Below are 20,573 nucleotides of genomic sequence, written 5' to 3' on the forward strand. Positions count from 1 at the left end.
CTTTGATTGCTGTGATAATAAAATCTAAGTGTCACATTGCACAGACAAAATAATATTATAATAAACAAACTTTTATTAAATATATATATGGTGCCACAAATGTGAATCGTAAAGTGCTATAGTGCATATAACAATGACACCCTAATTCAACGTAGATTGATCCAACATAATTGGTATATAGTCCTTATTATAGGTATAATGGTGACTTGATAAAAACGTGAAAGCAAAGTGTTGCGCTGTCCACACTCAGGTGCTCCCCGCCCTCGGGCAATGTTCGCTCACCTCAGAGCATGTGACCTTGCAATTAAGTTCGGTCAACCACACATATGAATCACCTCAGGAATTCTAAGTTCCAAACTGCTCACTGGTGCTTTGTCCTCATATACAAACAGTAAAGAGAAACTCCATAGTGTGATACCGTTTAAACACAATTTTATTGTACAACCAAAAAGCCCCAGTACAGGATACTCACATGGGTTAGGTGCATATAGTGCCCCACTCTGTATGTGCCTTTAAAACGCTGGGTTTTAGTTGAGGTCGTATGTCCGTTCTCTGTGAAGCAAACCAGCTGCTTCCTACACCACCCTGTCCCCTCCCCTACACATGACGATTCATATCTTCCTCAGGGGGATGCTGATTGTCACTTAAATACTCGGCCATGGCCATTTTCTTGTAGTCTGAGGACATCCTAATGTCCATATACTTAGCCCAATGCATTGTTTATACTAGAATACTTGGCCGTCTGCCTTTTTTTGTGGTCTAGGGACATCCTAATGTGCATATACTTAGCCCAATGTTCTGTATATACTGGAATCCTAAACAGAACGTGCTGTGACAACACTTATAACAGCGCTAAACTAACTAATCCTCAATAATGCTATAGAGCAACATACTATCATATATACCGGCTGCATCCTAATACCATACCTCCCAACATTTTGAGATGGGAATGAGGGACACCTACTAGCAAATGTATGTAGGCATAGGGCATGCCCCCTGCCACACCCCCTTAAAGGAGAATTAACAAAAAAAAGGTCAATTAAATCCACAAGGGTGTTTTTTTTACCACTACTATTCCTTTATATTTGCTTTTAAAATGTACAAATGCAGCAACTTCGAAATTGGATGAAAGATTTAGCACTGGGAAACTTTTGAAAGAAACTGGGAACTTTTTGAAAGAAAAAAGTTAATTTTATGTACAACTATATAGCTCAGACCAAAATGAGGGACACACGAGGAGGAAAGATTGCCAGAGGGACATTGCTCCAAATCAGGGACAGTCCCTCAAAATCAGGGACAGTTGGGGGCTATGTAATACAGATGCTCAGTTGCAGAATGGTGCTATAGAGGGAACATATGGTAACAATCCAATATAATTCTACCAATTACATTTAAAAAACATATATTATATTAAAATGCATACATATAAACCAATTGTGGTACATACTGAGGTGTTGGCCATTGCATGTAAATAAATGCCCTAAAATGAAACCCCAAAAAACTTAGATCCCTGAGGTGATTCATATGTGTGGTTGACCGAACTTAATTGCACAGTCACGCGCTCAGAGGTGAGCAGCCATTGCCTGAGGGTGGGGAGCACCTGAGTGTGGACACCGCAGCACGTTGTTTTCATGTTTTTATAAAGTCACCATTATACCTATAATAAAGACTATATACCAATTATGTTGGACTGATGTTCATTTGATTAAGACGTCAGTTATATGCACTATAGCACTTTATGATTCACGTTTGTGGCACCCTTTATATATATTTTATAAAAGTTTGTTTATTATAATTTTATTTTGTCTGTGCAATGTGATGCTTCGATTTTATTATCACAGCAATCAAAGGATCCTATATAATATATATATATATATATATATATATATATATATATATATGTGTGTGTGTGTGTGTGTATTTTGCAATATACAATTTTTTTGATCACACTTCATTTTCTAGTTTCAATAACGTTGCCATTTTAAAATCATTGTTGGAATTAATATCAGGAGATAACACAGCATAGTAATTTTCTACCTATAAGAGTTAGGCCCCATACACACTATTAGATTTTCTGCAGATTTTTGTCTTCAGATTTACCAAAACCATGTAGTGCAAGGGCCTTCCTGATTGCATACCAATTGAAACTTAAGGTTTGACCTCATATTATATGGTTTTAGTAAATCTGCAGACAATCTAATATTATAGGTATGGGGCTTAAAGTGGTTGTAAACCCTTACAAACCACTTTAACCTACAGGTAAGCCTAGATTAAGGCTTACCTGTAGGTCCAAGAAATATCTCCTAAACCTACACAGTTTAGGATATATTTAGTAAAAGACAGTGACAGCTGTCTACGCCGCATGCGCCGTAGACAGCGGCACGCAGGCGCAATAACGCCGTTAGCAGCATGCCGCTGCTAACGGCGATATGCCGTTAGTGGCGGCTCCCGTGCTCATGTGCGGGAGTGACGTCATCGCTGCTCCGGCGCTGTGAGTGGCCGCAGCAGCGATACCCAGAAGAAGATGGATGCTCTGGAGTACAGGGGACAGCGGTGACATCGCTGGCTCCTGTGTCAGGTAAGTGACACATAATGGGCTACTATGCGATGCATAGTAGCCCATTATGCTTTGCCTTTGCAGGGAGACAAAGAGGAAGTAAACCCATCAGGGTTTACTTCCTCTTTAAGATGGATATCGCCAATAAGTGACCATTTGTCACACAGGGCTGGAATTCTCTACACTGTGTAAGCTTCAAATCAAATGTTGAGTTGGGTCTTACTCAGCAGTTTTGCAGGTGACTGCAGTGGGCTTGGGTTAGCAGAGAAACCCACTGGAAGTAAGTGCTCATTACCCTGCCTGCTCTAAAACAAACCTGATACTTTGCCCTGAATAGCTTTACAAGAGGTTTTATGAAGGCAAGTTAGAAATTCATATAGAGAAAATAGAGGTAAAAATACAATCAATTATTATTACAAAGCATCGCATAGTAGATAGTCCTCAGGGACCATTAAGCACATTGATGCTAGTTTTTGCCTTGGTGGCAATTAGTGCTGGTTTTCCTGCAATAGCAAATTGCATTGAAGAATCGGCAATAACAAGTTGCACACGGGCTACAGCAGGGCAGGTGACCGACACAGGACTCGTGAAGCTGGATACACCTCCTTGGAGAACGCTCTTCACGGGAAGAAAGCTCCAGTGATAATGCCTGCTGAAGAGAAAAAAGAAAGATGTGATGAGCATAGCAGAAGAAGCTGAGCGATAAAACTGGTCATTTTTGAAAGGACCTGTGTGCAGGGGAATAATTGTAGGGCCTCATATGTGCTACTCTCTCTGTTTAAAGGCCCATACACAGGCCCATACACACGATCTGACTTTTTGACAACAAACAGGCAAATTAGCTGTTTTAAGGCAACATCCGACCATGTGTACACTCTATCGGACAAACTTTTTCGTTTTCATCTGACTTTTGTTGGCTGTGCGAACGTACAAACTTTCCGGCAACAAAAGTCCTATAGAGCAAAGTCCGATGCGTACAGAAAACCATAGGACTTTTGTACACGGTACAAACACGCATGCTCAGAACCAATGCAAAAGATCAGACAACAATACAGAAGTTGACCAAAGGTGGCCGTAAAGAGCAGAAAAAACATGTGATTTGGTGAAAGTTGGCTGAAAAAGTCCTGCCATGTGTATGCAATACAAGTTCACAGCCAACGCCCTTTGTACAAAAATCCACGGGAAAGTTTGTACAAAATCCGATCGTGTGTATGAGGCTTTAGATTGTCCATGCATTGGAGTATCTGATCTTTACACATTATTGATCAAACATTTAGGCAAATAATTTTCTGCTTTCCGTAAGGGGACTCTGAGACATCTGTTGGCAATAATAGACTAGATGGCTGTGTGTTCTGCCAGGAACACTTGTGGCGTTCATCAGTTGCTGTTCCTTTATGGCCAGTTTTAATCAGTCATGTCTTAGCATTCTTGCTTTGTTTCAAGGCATAGTTTTCTGTTTTATTGAAACTTACATAGGGTACAGTAATTATGCATATGCTATGCAAACTTATGTAAACTGGTTTTCATTAATTTTCCATTGCTGACATATTTAAAATGGTTTTATACTTTGATGATGCAAACCAAAGCAGTCTTTCTTCTTCTGCTCAACTCAATAAATGGCACAGAGGTCTTCAGCTATGGTATCATGTAAGACTAACTGAAGTGAATGTATTTTTCCTTGAGAAGAGGCAATTAAAGCTGGCTACAATTACCATATATAAATACATAAATAGTTTATATTAAGAGTAAACTTGATACAAAGTTGTTCACTTAAAGCGGTGTTGTACCCAAATTTTTCAACATATCTTAGCCCATTCTGTTACTGTCATTAATGCTCAAATGCCCCTTAAAATTAATTATTATTTTAATTAGTATTTGAACTTCAGGTCTCTCCTCCCGTGGGAGTAGGCGTGTTTTTCGCCTTTCCCCGGCTCCGCAAAGTCCCCTGGGAGCTTATTCTTAGTCCCCCCAAGATTCTGTGCGGAACGTCGTCATGCCGAAATATGTTTGGTTGCCATCACAACAGGGCGGGAACTTCCCATGACGCCACCCGTTGTGATGGCAACCCCCGGAATTTTACGGCGCTGCTCGCTGTTATACAGTGAGCATGGGCGGGATCAAGCGGTGAATGTTGGGAGCACCGCTCCCGGAAATAAATGCTTGTGCGCTTCAAATGCCCATAAGCAAAATGAAAACCACCAGGATGAATTAATATAACATCATCTTGCGGACTAAATCGGAAAGCGGGGGAAAGATTAAACACAAAACGTGAGTACCATCTTTACATTAGTAAAGTATATTAATGAAAAAAAAAAAGATTGGTCAATGGAATCCCACTTTAAGGCTGGGTTCACACTATCTTCGAACGCGGTTCAAAGCCGGGGTCCAGTGCGTTCACCGTTTCAGGTCCGATTTCAGCCCGAATGTTTGGCTGAATTGGGACCTGAAAAGGACCAAAAGACGCACAGTACTCCTGTGCAAATTCGCAGTGGAGTTATGTGAACTGGTTCCATAGAGAGCTGGTCAAAATCTCCTGATATTGTGAATTGGATGCAGGGAATCCACATCCAATTCACAATAGTTTGAACCCAGCCTTAAGGTCTTTGCAAATGACAAAGGTAAAACTCTTTGTGTCTGGAGGAAAAAAGGTTTACCTCTACAAAAGCTGCGAAAATTTGAATTATATTTTCTATAGGAGCTAGTTCTAGCCAGTTGTGTAAATTGTTTTAAAAAAAGGCAGGATGTTTCTCTAAATGCACAAAAAATGTAACTTGCTGTTAATATTAAAGTGGTTGCAAACTGTACATGTTGCAAAAAACAAAAAAAAAACCCTACAAGGCAATGGCATAATGTGCATACTAGCACATTATGAAACACTCACTTTGGAACAAAGGCCTCCAACACTGAAAAAGTTAGTGCTGAGAGGGCTGCCATGTTCCCCTTCTCTTTTTTCTGGGTTTGCGAGCTCCAGTGGTGTGATTGGCCAGAGCCGCGATGACGTCACGCATGCGTGCGGGAGCCTTTGGTTCTGGCGCAAAGCTCTGAAGTTCCAGCAAGGTATGCGCCAGTAATGTCACTGGCTACATGCAGGTGAAGATCTTCTAAACGGTGTACGTTTTGGAGATATTCATTTTACCTACAGGTAAGCCTTATTATAGGCTTACCTGTAGGTAAAGATTAGCAAGCGGGGTTTGAAAAATTTTGATAATACCGTTTTTGTGCTCACTTTTAGTAGATTTTAGGAGTATTTAAGAGCATTAGCATTTTATTAGCATTTTTACAGTACTTGAAGAAAAAGAAATGCTAAAAAAAAAAAAAAAAAAAAAAGCTCTTAGGAGCTTTTTAGTAGCGTTTAGAAGCATTTAAAATAGTTTAGGGTCGTTTAGCATTTTTATCTACTAGAAAAACAACGGAAAAAACACTACAAAAACATTTTTTTTCTGCTCATAGACACTGAAGCTCAACAAAAAACTATTCTGTGGATTGGCTAATTGGAATACTTAGGGGTGCTGAAATTAATCACTGCATCGCAATTTGGGTGTCCCCGATGCGGCATCGATGCATGAGACTGTAAAAATCAATTACCGGTGACGTCATTGCACTGGCCCTCCCGGGAGAGCGCTCTGAGCATATCCCCTGTTGTGTACAATCCATACCGTTCATGTGACTGCCCAGCCCGCCTCTCTCCTCTCACTTCCAGCTCTCCTCTCACGTCCTGACATCAGCGGAGAATTCTCAGCCAGGCCCCCTGACTGTCGCTATCAAATCAGAAGAGAGGTGAGCGGGGCTGAGAATTCCCCGCTGACATCAGGAGAGACGTGAGAGGAGAGCTGGAAGCAAGAGGCGAGAGGCGGGCTGGGCAGTCGCACCGGGGCTGCCTATGCTCGTGGCCGATGGTCGCGATGACCGCTGGCCACAAGCAATCACGGGCACGAGAAGCAGAACAGGGACGTGTGTGTGAACACACAAATCCCTGTTCTGAGAGGAGAGACAGATGGTGTGTTCCTAATAGCTAGGAACCACAATCTCTCATTTCCTCTAGTCAATCCCCTACAGTTAGAAACACACGCTGGGGAACACATTTAACCCCTTAATCGCCCCTAGTGTTTAACCCCTTCCCTGCCATTGACATTTTTACAGTAATCAATGCATTTTTATAGCACTGATCACTGTATAAATGACAATGGTCCCAAAAATGTGTCAAAAGTGTCCGATGTATCCACCATAATGTCTCAGTCACGATAAAAATCGCAGATGGACGCTATTACTAGTAAAAAAAATAAAAATGCTATAAATCTGTCCCCTATTTTGTAGACACTGTAACTTTTGCGCAAACCAATCAATATACACTTATTATGCGATTTTTATTATCAAAAATATGTAGAATACATATCGGCTTAAACTGAGGAAAAATTCGCTTTAAAAAAAAAATGGGGATATTTATTATAGCAAAAAGTACAAAATATTGTTTTTTTTTTCAAAATTGACGCTTTTTTTGTTTATAGCGCAAAAAATAAAAACCCCAGAGGCGATCAAATACCACCAAAAGAAAGCTCTATTTGTGGGGAAAAAAAAGGATTCCAACGCAATTGTCAGTTAAAGAAATGCAATGCCGTATCGCAAAAAAATGGCCTGGTCATTCAGCAGGAATGAGGTTATTTTTTAATTCAAAGCGGAGTTACAGTCAATGTTTTGTTTATTAATAGTCAGCAGCTACAAAAAAAAGTGTATTTTCTGACTTTTAATAAAGACACTCACCTGTCCCACAATCCAGCGACGTGGCCACCCAAACCCTCCCTTCTCTCCCCCACTTTTCCACGGCGCTGGCAATTCTACCATGGGCATCCGGCTGTGACAGCTTGCAGCTTCACAGCTGGGTGTGCATGTCTCACTGCGCTATCCTGAATGGCCGGGCAATCTTCTTGGACCTGTGATGTGTCCTAGAAGATTGCAGGGAGGAAGGGCCGCCTAGGCGGCCCAAGCAGAAGTAGGAGTTCGTCGGTAATCGTGATGCATCGCAGAATTGAATTTAAACGAATCGTTGACCAGATAATCGTAATTGAATCGCAAGACCAGTGAAGATGCGCAGCTCTACTTTTGATATAACATAGGTAAATGACGCTTCATAATTTGGTTTGTATATCACTATATATAACCTTGTTGACCAACATTATCTTTTCTACCTGAAGAAGTATATAACCTGCAACATATTTAGTGCCACTGCTGTGAGCCATATTTAAAAAAATAACATTTAAACTTCAAGGTGTGTTGACACCTCCCAATTTATGGGTTTAACCCCACCCACGTGCGTAATATAAACGAGATGAGGTCCTATTGTTGCTTGGAAAGATGTTCCCTTAAATGTCACTATACATAGGGATCAGAAACATCTGAGAATTGTTCATGACAAGCAGTAGGTATAAGACAATAAAAGGTACAAGTATATAAAGTTACCCTTGGGTCCAGCAGACTATAATCCTCTATCAGGTCTTCCTGAGCTGCTCCCATGTCTGTTCGGAGAGCCTCTGATCCTTGCAAACTTCCTGAAATATTACATTTTATTGAGCATTTATAACGGCATTGAACTATTTTCAGGAGCACAGACATGTTTAGTAGCTATGTGTCCAAACACCTCTTGTTTTATGGATAAAAAAAATGAAATTGCTCTGGAGCTTAAAGGGGTTGTAAAGGTAAATAGTTTTTCACCTGAATGCATTCTATGCATTCAGGTGAAAAAACATCTGACAGTGCCTGCACCCCCTGCCCCCCTGTTTTACTTACCCGACCCCTCGAAAGTCCCACGCTCGCCCCGATGTCCTCTTCGCTGCTCAGCCTGGCCGCTGATTGGCTAGAGTGGATGGATTGAAAGCAGCGCAGCCATTGGCTCGCGCTGCTGTCAATCACATCCAATGACGCAGCGCGCCGAGGTCGGGGCCGAGTGATACAGCGAGTGGCTATAGCCGCCGGCTGTATCACGGGAGCGGGCCCGCAAATGCTTCTCACCATGCGAGAGAGCTTGCATGCATGTGAGAAATACTTGTGGAGGGTAGCCGAGACAGCCGCCGAGGGACCCCAGAAGAGCAGGTTCGGGGCCACTCTGTGCAAAACAAGCTGCACAGTGGAGGTAAGTATAACATGTTTGTTATTTTAAAAAATAAAAATATTTACTTTACAATCCCTTTAAAGCAACGTAGTAAAACATTTTTACGCCATGGCATACCTGTAAAATAAGTCTGTAAATACTATTCCCCTTTTCCCAGGCCGCTGAACATTGTGCTGGTTTTGTGACATCTTCTGTTGAAAGTGTTACTTAACCCAGGACCTTGCAATCACTATATCTGGTCTCCCACAGTACAGAGAACATGGAAATGCAATAGTTTTAGTAAATATAAACTGCTTAATACCTTTTCTCATCAGCAGTTCGAGCAGTCTTGGGACTTCTATCAGTGTCTGGTTAAAGCTTGTAGGAGGAGTTTTTATTCTCCTCTGACCGTCCTATCAGGCTGCGGGACCCATGACTCTCTGTCTGGATAGTGCTGATTGGCCCTATGCTGATTACATGCACTCTCCCAAGAAAAAAAAAGCTCTCTAGCAATACACACCAAACTGAGCATGTGCAGCTTGTCCCCTAGCCTCTGTTCTATTAGCAGATAAATTGGGGACTGTGGAAGAAAGGGATGAACAGCGAAGACAGGCTCAAACAGTCTTTTTACACAATGGAGAGGATTAACCCTTTCGGTTCCACAGTTAGTATAACAAGCAAGCTTTACTGCATGTACACACTGATTTTACTGTTAAGGGTCTAGTAACACTTGAAGTCTTAAAGCGGTATTAAACCAAACATGTAATATACTGCAGCTTACTAATCATTAGATGTGGTGGCGGCATTCATTTTCTCTTTTCTTAGGCTTCTTTCTCTCTGTTTTCACCTGGTGATCTGGCCATTAACACACCTCCTATATTAGAGTTCTTTGGACAGCAGCATTGTTAATGTGGGGGGAGTGTTAAGCTTCATGTACATGGGAAGTTTTAAAACCTTTCCTGAACGATGGAACTTGAGAGCTAGTAACCGATGAAAAACGTTTTGCCGCATTTAAATGCCGCCTTTAGCTAAGTTTAGAAGTGTTTTTTTGCATTGCAAATGGTCAGAAATGTATCTCCATTAAAAATGCCTATAAACAAATCGTGGCTAAATGCATTAGAAGGTATTACAGGCATTTGGCATTTCAAAAGCCTCTGAACATCTGTCCTGAACGCATTTTTTGTAAGCACTCCTGTCAGTGTTAAATTGTTTGTCTCATCTTTGTAACTGATCCATTCTGCTGGAGAGCTTGTTCTTTTTTAAAAATAACATACTCACTGGCAGGTTCACCAGATGAAAAATGAATAAAGAGAGTCTGAAAAGAAAACGAATTTAGCCATCACATCTAAGAATTGGTAAGTTGCAGTATACTGTAATAAATGTTTGCTTTTGGGTTTAATACTACTAGGGAAACCAACACTGCATGGAGTGTCAATCTCCTGGGTCCACGGCTCTTCTCACTGGTGCTTCCTGTATCTTGTAGTAGGTAGAGGTCAGTCAGTGAGAACTGCAGGGGACATAGGAGATTGACACTCCCAGAAGTGTTGGCTTCCCTGTGGACTTCAGCAGAAGATTTATCAGCACCAGGAGCAGCGGGAAAGACAAGTATTTACAGACTTTTTTTTAGATGTATGCCATGGCTTAAAGTAGAAGTAAACCTTTCAATCATTTTCAGCCAAAGAAGCTGCCATCTTGGCCAATGTTTAATATTCAACTGCCATGATGCTGCACATGTGATCAGTTATGACACCAGCCATTGGATGGTGTGACAGTTTGATTGAGAGCACAACCTATGTGACAGTTACATTCCTGACATGTAACTGTTTTATGAAACTATTAAATCAATGGATTTACTGTAGCAACAGGGTCACGTTGAATTCACACTGGTACGACATGACTGTTGTACGACTGTCATCCTATTTTGCCCTGCGACATCAGTCCTACTTCCATCCGGCTTGAAAAAACAGGATACGATTTTGCTCCCACTTTGACATAGTCTGACTTGTCAATTGACCTATCAAAATAATCACAGTGTGACATAAATTACTTTTCCTGCTGTTGTAATCACCATGTTGGCTGTCACAAGTGGTTGGTTAGGATGATGATCCGACTTTGATCTGACTTCAATGATAATGAATGGCCTGAAAACAGACTGAAGTCGGACCAAAGTAGTGCAGGAACCTTTTCAAAAGTCAGACCGACTTGTATCTGGCCAGTTAAGACAGGTCTCATAGGGAACCATTGATTTGTACACGTCATGCGGCATGTGTTCTCAAAGTCCGAGCATATATTGCACCAGTGTGAACCGGGCCTTACTATATAAAATTCTTGCAAAGATCATTAAAATTGTAAACATTTGGTAAAGATTTTTTTCCATAAAAAAAAAAAGGTTCCTGTCTCTTACCTGGTACAACCAATCCAGATTCCTTCACTTTACGTAGTAAACCTGGGTAGTTGTATCTTCCATTGTTAGTGCCAGAGTTAATATCTTCAAAGCGGCCATTGCCAGAGTCTAAGGTGAGCATTGCTTGAATTGCCTGGATGATAGCCACACACAACAGCACTGTATTCAGCATCATGGTTGGAGAAAACTATACAAAAAAAATATGCTCAATAAATATAAGCAACAACAGCAACAAAACATGTATATGATCTATAAAACCAAAGTTGTATACTTTGTGTACAGTGTGTACGTTTTTGCACTCATTTAAAAAAATGGTTGTGACAGATCTGAGTATTGCGTCCAATGATTGTATAGTGTAGGTATAACACAAGCATGTATGGGCTTCTTGTATCTCAAAGAGCATGTTCAAGGATCTCTACAATCAAAATCAGGGTTTTCCAAACCTTCTGAACCAAAAGCCAGTTTACTGTCCTTCAGACTTTGAGGGGTTAGACTGTGTCCAACATGAGTCGAAAATGCCCTGTCATCAATGGGAGTAAACAATGACCCACCATTGGTATTAGTGGGAGGAATGTTGCCCCATTGTCAGTTGGAGGAGAGGATAAACAGTTCCCCATCATTGGTGTCATTGGGAGGAACAGTGCCCCATCATTGGTGTCATTGGGAGGAACAGTGCCCCTATATTGGGAGGCATAGTGCCCCATCATTGGTGCCAGTGGAAGCAATAGTGCTTAATCATTGGTGTCAATGGAAGGAATAGTGCCCCATCATTGTTGTCAGTGGTCAGAATAGTGCACTATTTTTGGTATCAGTGATTTGAATTATACCCTATTAGCATCAGTAGAAGCAATAATGCTTGTATCAGTGGGAGGAATAGCACCCCAAGGGCCTGATAAAGACAAGCAAAGGGCCACATCCGGTCCCTGGGCCGCAGTTTGGAGATCACTGATCTAAATAAGGATTTTTATAATTTTCTCCAGATATAAAAGAACAACATTTACAGAGCTTGATCACAGTAGTGCAAAACTGTCTTTTTAAGGCCCCATTCACACCTGAACGTTTTGGAGCTCAAAGCTCAAAACCACTTGGGGAGAAAAAAAATCAAATATTCTCTATGCAGGTGGTTCACATCTCCACTCCATCTCCACAAGAAGTTTTGGAGCTACTTTTGTAGCTTGATTCGGGCAGACTTGTGCATTTTTGAAGTAGCCGAAAGCAGAAACACATAGCAACAAAGGATATAACCTATGATAGTTTTTCTATTGGTTATTACAAAAATACCAAAGCTCCAAAATGCTTGGAAAAAGTTGTACAAAAATGCGCGAGCATCAAAATGCCAGAAAAAACAGGCAAAAATGCAACGCTCAGGTGTGACTAAAGAAACAAATGTTAAAAAAAGCTAAGGCAAACATTGAGGCCGCCACTTCATATATTCTATTCTGAAAAATACAATTGCCTGCATGTTAAGCTAACCCATTTATTTCAATAGTTACTACCCATAATATGTAATCACCCCTAAATATAGAATTTGTTAAAATGCAGTTTTACCCATCTGCATCAACCCAAAAAGAGTGTCATGTGTTAGTGTTGATCTCAGGTAGGAGACAGGTCACCTCTATGGAGACCTTACAGCTTGACATTGGGGTGGCATTTCTGCTCTGACAAGGGGAAATGACAAGTAAATAGCAGCATGCACGCCTAATCCAGATAGGTATGGCTTTACTTTTAGAACAACGTAAAGAGAAACTATCATGTGTTTGGTCAAGTTTTTTTTTTTTCAAGTGGTTCTAAATGCTGAAGTTTTTTTTACCGTTGTGCATTCTATGAGCTCCCTCCACAATAGCCTTGGCTGTCCCGGGATTCTCCCTCCTCACTGGCTGAGGCAGCAGGGGAGGCCCATTGGCTCCCACTGCTGTCAATCACAGCCAGTGAGGCAATGAGGAGAGAGTGGAGAAGCGGGCTGAACCCGGGCTCTATGTGTCTTGTGAACGCATAAAGCAGTGGCTTGGAAGCAAGAATGCAGTGTTGCCGCTAGGGCAATCGGCTTTTCTGGGGGCACTGGTTGGGGGGAGGAGGAGCCAGGGGTGATGGCAGGGGACACGAAGAGAAGAGGACCAGAGCTGCTTTGTACCAAACCACTGCACAGAATAGGTAAGAATAATCTTTGTTATTTAAAAAAAAAAAAAGATGTTCTATTACCACTTTAAGTTCATATTTTTTAACTGTAGTCTTATATGTGTTTATTATATATTAACAACCTTTGTTTTACAAATAAAACTTTCATAAATATCAAGGGATTCCCAGAGCACTATGAGTTACCTAACGTGGTAGCACAGAAAAGGCAGCCTGCCATTAGGTGTAAGCAGGGTTTAGGAAATATTGATAAGAAGCACTGGATCTAGGGTTACTTCATGCAGAGTATGGTCTTTTGTTAGAGGGCTACAGTGTCCCTGGTTAGGCTGCTCTCTAGCTGAAGTAGCTAAACATATAAAAGGGAGACTATAGCTTCACTTGCTGGGACAAAAGGAGATCATAAAATATTAATATGCAACATGAATATTTTACACACTAAAATAATATTAAAGTTTTAAAAAGTTTTTAAACCAAATTAATAATAAAAAAAAAAAGGTACTAAACCAAAATACTTTCGTTTTAAGAGTTCAATTTTTAAATTTTTTTTTATATACCCATTCCTGACTAATTTTCTTTAAATGTGTATGCAGGTATCTGACATAAAGAATATGTCAACCCAACATTTCATAATCCTTGATATGTGTCTGCTGTATTATGTACTTGTATGAAAAAGTATCCTGTTCTCTTTATATTGCTTCCTTTGTGTGAAATCTCTGGTGTTCCTGCCAGTGCCTCTGCTTTCTTGTTAAAAACTGACCAGGCATTAGAGCACAGCATGGTTCGTGTTCTGGCTGTGCTGGGGACTCAGCCTGCTCTTCTCCAATAATCAGACTGGTGCTGACATGTGTTTACATTTTGCTCCTACTGACTTTTACAAATGAGTAAAAAAAAAAATTCAAGCATTGTATTCCAGATCCTTTAGAAATGCTTTACAAGCACATGGCAGCAGCAAGACACAAATGTCAATTTACACAAACCCTAAAACTGCACTTTTCAATGGCTGCATTTGAACTAGGGGTGCAACGGATCGGATCGTTCCTCGGATCAGAATCACGGATCAGATCATTTTTCGGATCAGCAAATAATAATTGAATTTGCAAAAACCTGTTAAAATTCCACGACCATATAGTCCCCACTGTAATATCCTCGTCATCTCCCCCACTGTAATATCCACAATCTCGCCCACTGTAATAATGGCAGGGTTTCATTACATGACGCCGGTTTGTTTACAAGTGATCGCTCTGTCATTTGATGGAGCGATCACAGTGCAAACGGCCTGGGTGTAGAAAGATGGGCGCAGCTTTGGAGATCCGCGGCCTTAGGATAGGCCGCGGATCGCGGCGTATGCCGATCCGAGCGGGGTGGACCGTTCGGATCACGGATCGGTGACGATCCGTTGCACCCCTAATTTGAACTGCTTCTTAGCCTGATGCTTATGTACACACGATCTAATGCCACAATTGGAATTCTCATCAGAAAAAGCTCTGATGGTTTTCTCGTTTGGAATTCCGCTCAAACTGTCTTGCCTACACATGGCAGGGCCGCTGTTAAAAATCATGGGGCCCCGTACAGTCTACCTGGCGGGGCCCCCCACACAGCAGGGAAAAGACTTCACTCTGGGCACGGCGAATACCCACAATATTTTAGATATGTGGGAGAGCAGTATGGCCAACTTTATGCTCAGAGCCCGGGCCCAGTCTCTACCTCCACCTAACATCCCCGACTCCACAAGTACCCGGTCCTGCTGGCTTCTTTTATCTGGGGTCCTCATGCAGTGCTTCTCCTGGGGTGGGGGGGCTTGGATCCTCTGGATCTGGGAGCATGGGGACCGGCCAGAAGCTGAGCTCCTCCCACCTGGGCACGAAGTTGGACAGCCGGAAGCAGAAAGCAAAGTATTTAAACACTTTTGGGAGTAATCTGCAGCCGTATATGCCCAGACAATTACATTACACAAGTCCCGGCCGGCGTATTGATATAGAAGAGACTGGGACTTGTGTCATGTACTGTATGTAATAGTCTGGACATACAGCTGCAGATTACTCCCAAAAGTGTTTAAATAATTTGCTTTCTGCTTCCTCCCACGCACACTACATGGGACCCTAGCTCAGGATTAGTATAGTCCCTATAATGTGGGAGTCCCCCCTCTGCCTCTGGGCCCCCCTACAGGGCAGGGCCCAGTACAGAAGGGCTGGTGGTCCCCCCCTATCAGCGGCCCTGACACATGGTCACACCAAATTCCGACCAACAAGAACGCGATGATGTACAACATGGATGACGGGACTAGAAAAACTAAGTTCAATACCTAGTAGTCAATAGCTTCCATCTCGCAGTTGAATCTGAGCATGCATGAGGTTTTTTTGCGCGTCGGAATTTCCGATAGAAAGTTTTTCCATGAGGAAATTTGAGAACATGCTATCAAATTTTTGCTGGCGGGAATTCGGCCAGCTAAATTCAGATGGAGCATACACACAGTTGCATTTTCCGATGAAAAGCTCTCATCGGTCTTTTGCTGTCCGAAATTCCGATCGTGTGTACGCGGCATAACACAACTTTGATAATTTGAGCCCTATACATACTGTATGAAGGTATTTTGGGAAGTATTATTATTATCCCAAAAAGACATAGTATTGAAATGCACCTGCAGGCAATGAGTTAATTTACATGTTCTTAAAAAGCAGTAAAAAGATGTAAAATAAGCCATTGCTGACCTTTCTAGCCGCTTGTAATGTGAAGTAATTTGCTCTCCTTTTTTTTTTAATTGAAGATCACAGCAAAGACTATAAAGTTGGGTTTCACTGGGTTCCTAAAGTGGAACTTTCCTCAGAATATGAACTCCTGCTAGGCTAGATCACTTCAGGCTGGCCCCTTTTGCAGGTATAGCTATGTAAAACATTAGAAATAAATGTCTATACTGTTTAACTACTTATGCACTGCCCACCGCACATATACTGTGGCAGGTCGGCCCAGCTGTGCGCAACATCGTACCTGTTCGCGCTTCCTGGTCTCGGGCACACGACCATGATGCCGGCAACCTGTTCCTGCTGAGATTGGACACAGCGGGAGCCAATCAGGGGGTCCACCAGCCAGCCGCAATCGTTCAGGGGAATGACAGAACGGCGGTCTGCCTATGTAAACAAGGCAGACTGTCGTTCTGTCAAAGAGGAAGAGAGAGATCTGGGATTCCTACTAATCAGCAACACCAATCTCTCTCTTTGTCTAGTGTCAGCATCCCCAATACAGTTAGAAATCACACATAAGGAACACATTTAACCCTTTGATTGCTTCTGATGTTAACCCTTTCCCTGCCAGTGTCATTTATACAGTGATCAGTGCATTTTTTTAAGCGCTGATCACTGTATTGGTGTCACTGGTCCCCAAAAAGTGTCACTTGGTGTCCTATTTGTCCACCGCAATGTTGCAGTCTTGCTAAGAAAATGCTGATACTGCACCCAGGACCACTTGGAATAGCTGGTCCCAGGCATCTGATCTGGTACAGTTCGCTGCTGTGTGAGTGGAAACCATTCCAAAGTACAGTTCTCCCCATAGAGCGAGAACTGTGTAATGAAATAGGGATTGCTGGTCTGGTTGTCTGTGTTCTTGGGGCCACTTCTTTAGAATCCAGTGTGAGTGCAAACCAGCAGGTCAGTAGGGAGGAAGGACAAGTGGACCCAGCCACAGTTTACTTAAAACAGTGCCAGTGTCAGCACCCTAAGCAGCTTTAAAAAAAAATAAAAAATGAATTAATGTGCCTGCCATACCTGTAGACCATTTGCTCCCCCATCTAGCTTGCCTGAAAAACTCCCAATATTCTGCATTGCTTCACCCTGTTGAAATATAAGCCAGCCATTGGATGCACGCCCCCAGCATCACAGGCTCAGAGCCCTGTGCATGCGCAGCGCCAGCTTAAAAACACCCAAAATGTGTTTACATTAGAAGAATCTGCTCTTCACAGAAAGCAGCTTGGGTTTTCCTGAGCATTTTGTTAACTTCAAAGACTAATGTCTTCACAATACCTATAGCTAGAGAGGTGAATGAGGGCTTGTTTGAAAGTGGCTTAACTGGTTTGCTCAAAATATGTAAATATGTGCATACTTCACTTTAAAGCTGAACTCTGGAAAAGCAGTTAAAAGGTTAACTGCTCATTTCTGTCTAAGGGATTGTGAACAGCAGTTTACTTACCTGATCCTCAGTACCTGCAGGCTCCCCTGTGCTGCTAGACTGGTTCCTGCAGCATCTTCCCCCATGAGGTCCTGCAGTCTAAAGTCCTGGAATCATCAAGACTGATACAGAGCCCATAGCCTTGCACTGGACTTGAGGGCACCATGGCAGCACAGTGCTGAGAACAAGAATTCTTGCCTTGTCTTGCATGGGACTGTGCTGGGTAAGGGTGCCCAGTGTAGTCCCAGTGCACCTAGTCTGAAAGCACACTAATGCCCCATACACATGATCGGAAATGCGGCCAGCAAAAGACCGATGACAGCTTTTGGTTGGAAAATGCAACCGTGTGTATGCTCCATCAGACTTTTGCTGGCCGAATTCTCACCAGCAAATGATTGAGAGCAGGTTCTCAATTTTTCGGTCGGAAAAACTTAAGATCAGAAATTCTGATCGTCTGTACAAATTCCGACGCGCAAAATTCCTACGCATGCTCCAAAACAATTTGACGCATGCTCAGTTCATTTTCACGGCTCGTCGTAGATTTGTACGTCACCGCGTTCTTGGCAGTCAAAAGTTCAGCGAATTTTTGGGTGACCGTGTGTGTGCAAGCCAAGCTTGAGCGGAATTCCGTTGGAAAACCCATCCAAGTTTTTTCCGACTGAAAATCTGCTCATGTGTACGCGGCATTAGACCATGTTATGGTTGGAAAAATATGTGCATCTCGTACAGTCAAAAGTGTATTTTTTTTTTCAGTAAACAAGACTCTATCATTTCTTTTCCAGCAAAAATAATGACCAAAATTGTAGAGTGTCCTATTTTACATTTTCAAGATATTTCATACAAAAGCATGAATTATTTCCTACATTAGCCTCCAATGTGAAACCTATACAATATAACCTGTGAACCCCCGCTCAATTTATTTTCCTCTGATAACATCTGATGCTTTAATATATGTAAGAAGAAATGTAACTTACATGCAGAAGGTTGAAGGTTCTGACGATCAATCCAGCCGGTGTTAAGAGTTACATGAGAATAAGGTTTATATAGAGGAACATCAGTGCTATAATGTGCTGACGTTTTACACAATAACAAGTAGGAGGATTCTTCCCTGTCTTAATGACAAATGACAGTGTTCATTAAATGGCCATTTAGAATCTCACAAAATGTGATTTATCTTAAAAATACTCACAGTAAGTATTTTGGTCCCATTTGCTGCATTAATGGAAGGACCACTCACTAGTCCATCCTGCAGAAATGTATTAACTTGTTTTTTTTTTTACTACCTGGATGTTGTCAGCATTGGCTGAATTAATGTATTCACTTACTTAGAAGTTATTCCAATAACGGGCTATATGCAATCCTTTTTAAATAAAAAACCTCTTGAAATGTGCAATTTGAAAAAAATCAACCATTCATTTTTTTAGGTACAGAAGCTCCACACTGATTGGCCATGGCTACTATAATAAGCGAGATCACTGTCTATCATTAAATAATTCCTGTGGATAGTGATGTAAAAATCTGCATTTTTTTTGCTATAAAATTACTTAGAACCCCCAATCATTATATATTTTTGAAGCAGAGATCATGGAGAATAAAATGGTGGGTGTTGCAATTTTTTATGTCACTTGGTGTTTGCGCTATGGTTTTTTCAAACCTATATTTTTGGGAAAAAAATAAACTTTAACCTTTTCACAATGGCGACGCCTTTCCTTTTAAGAAGTTTATGATGCCAGGAGGCAGGGAGAGGCTTAAAAGCACATGACCGCCATGATCGGCTGTCATGGCAATCACATGATCCGAAACAGCGATCAAGAGCTTTCGGTTAGGTGCTGGTAACTGCGTCGGGAGCATGCAGCGATTGTGCTCTCGGCACAGTTGTTTGGGCAGCAATTCAGGCAAATATGCGGCACTGAGAGGCTGCATATTTGCGTGTGGCCGGCGCAAAGGGGTTAAGGAGTTTTAGTGAACACAAACACAATATAATACCATTCTTTTTTAAAATGTAAAAGATAATGTTATGCTGACTAAATAGATATCAAAGATGTCACGCTTTAAAATTGCGCACGCTCATGGAATGGTGACAAACTACAGTACATTAAATTATCCATAGGTGATGCCTAAAAAGCCTTTACAGGTTACATATGTAGAGTTGCACAGTAGGTCTGGCACTAGAATTATTGCTCTCGCTCGGATACTTGTGGTGATACCTCATATGTGTGGTGCGATCACCGTTTACATACGTGTGTGTGACCGACGTGCTATTTTACTTACTCTTTTTTACACTGTATCTTTATTTTATTTTTTTCAACTTTATTGCTATCGCAAGGAATAAACAACATCCCTTGTGATAGAACGGGTCATGACAGGTCCTGTTTATAAAGAGTTCTGAGGTCTATTAGACTCCAGATCTCTTCTCTGGTCTCCAAAGCATCTGATCAAACTGAAATTGATCAAATGCCGTACAAGCCAGTAACTGCTTGTCAACAAACCAAAGCTGGAAGTGACAAAATCCTTGTTGCTTCTGGTTTCTAACATCTCAGATGGGGGACGGGAGCTTCTGTTCCGCAACTTTTCTCAGTGAATGAAACCAAACCGGACCCATTGTTTTCGACCCCCCCCCCCCCCCAATCAGACAGCACAGCCCAGTAAAAGGCATACTGTAAAATGCAAAAGTGATCCAGCTGCTGTATAGCCACTCCGATCACTTTTACATGAAAGAGAATTGTTGGCTGAATAGAACAGTACCAAAGTCATGGCTATAGCCTCAACCACGGTCACAGTATAAACACCTCAATACGAGGCCGTATACATATGGCGGTATCTAGGTGGTTAAGTGAGCTGATAAAGGGGTTCTGTAAGGCCCAGTTCAGACATTTGTGGTGCATTACTGCACGTGCTTATTTTAAAAGGGGGGGGGGGGACTTTAAATGAACCACACTACTAAACAATAAAATGCAATCATGTTTATTGATTCCTAGTAATTAATAATAAAGGTAATGGTAAGTTGCCCATTGATGTAATAGACGGATAAAATCTCAAAATATATGTTTGAGATTCATCTGTCTATTACGTCAATGGGCAACTTACCATTACCTTTATTATTAATTTACAATTCTAATTTATGCTGTAATATATGTATATACATGCAATATCAAGTTGTCATTGATTATATAAAGTTTATCACTGCTATATGATTGTTTACTAGGAATCAATAAACATGATTGCATTTTATTCTGTAG

General features: G+C 41.6%; 1 protein-coding gene across 1 annotated transcript; it reads right to left on the reverse strand.

Annotated features, from left to right (window-relative positions):
* Positions 1-1,906: 1,906 nt before the first annotated feature.
* AGRP (agouti related neuropeptide) lies at positions 1,907-18,347 on the reverse strand. Its single transcript, XM_077455729.1, has 4 exons — positions 18,309-18,347; positions 11,044-11,230; positions 8,012-8,100; positions 1,907-3,209 (listed from the first exon to the last, which is right to left on the reverse strand). The coding sequence occupies exons 2-4, from the start codon at positions 11,216-11,218 to the stop codon at positions 3,024-3,026; spliced, it is 450 nt and encodes a 149-aa protein (XP_077311855.1). The 5' UTR covers positions 11,219-11,230; positions 18,309-18,347; the 3' UTR covers positions 1,907-3,023.
* Between the last annotated feature and the right edge of the window lie 2,226 nt (positions 18,348-20,573).

This window comes from Lithobates pipiens, unplaced genomic scaffold, assembly GCF_037356315.1.
Source record: "Lithobates pipiens isolate NorthernLeopardFrog02 unplaced genomic scaffold, aLitPip1_a1.2 Scaffold_10, whole genome shotgun sequence".
Taxonomy (NCBI): Eukaryota; Metazoa; Chordata; class Amphibia; order Anura; family Ranidae; genus Lithobates; species Lithobates pipiens.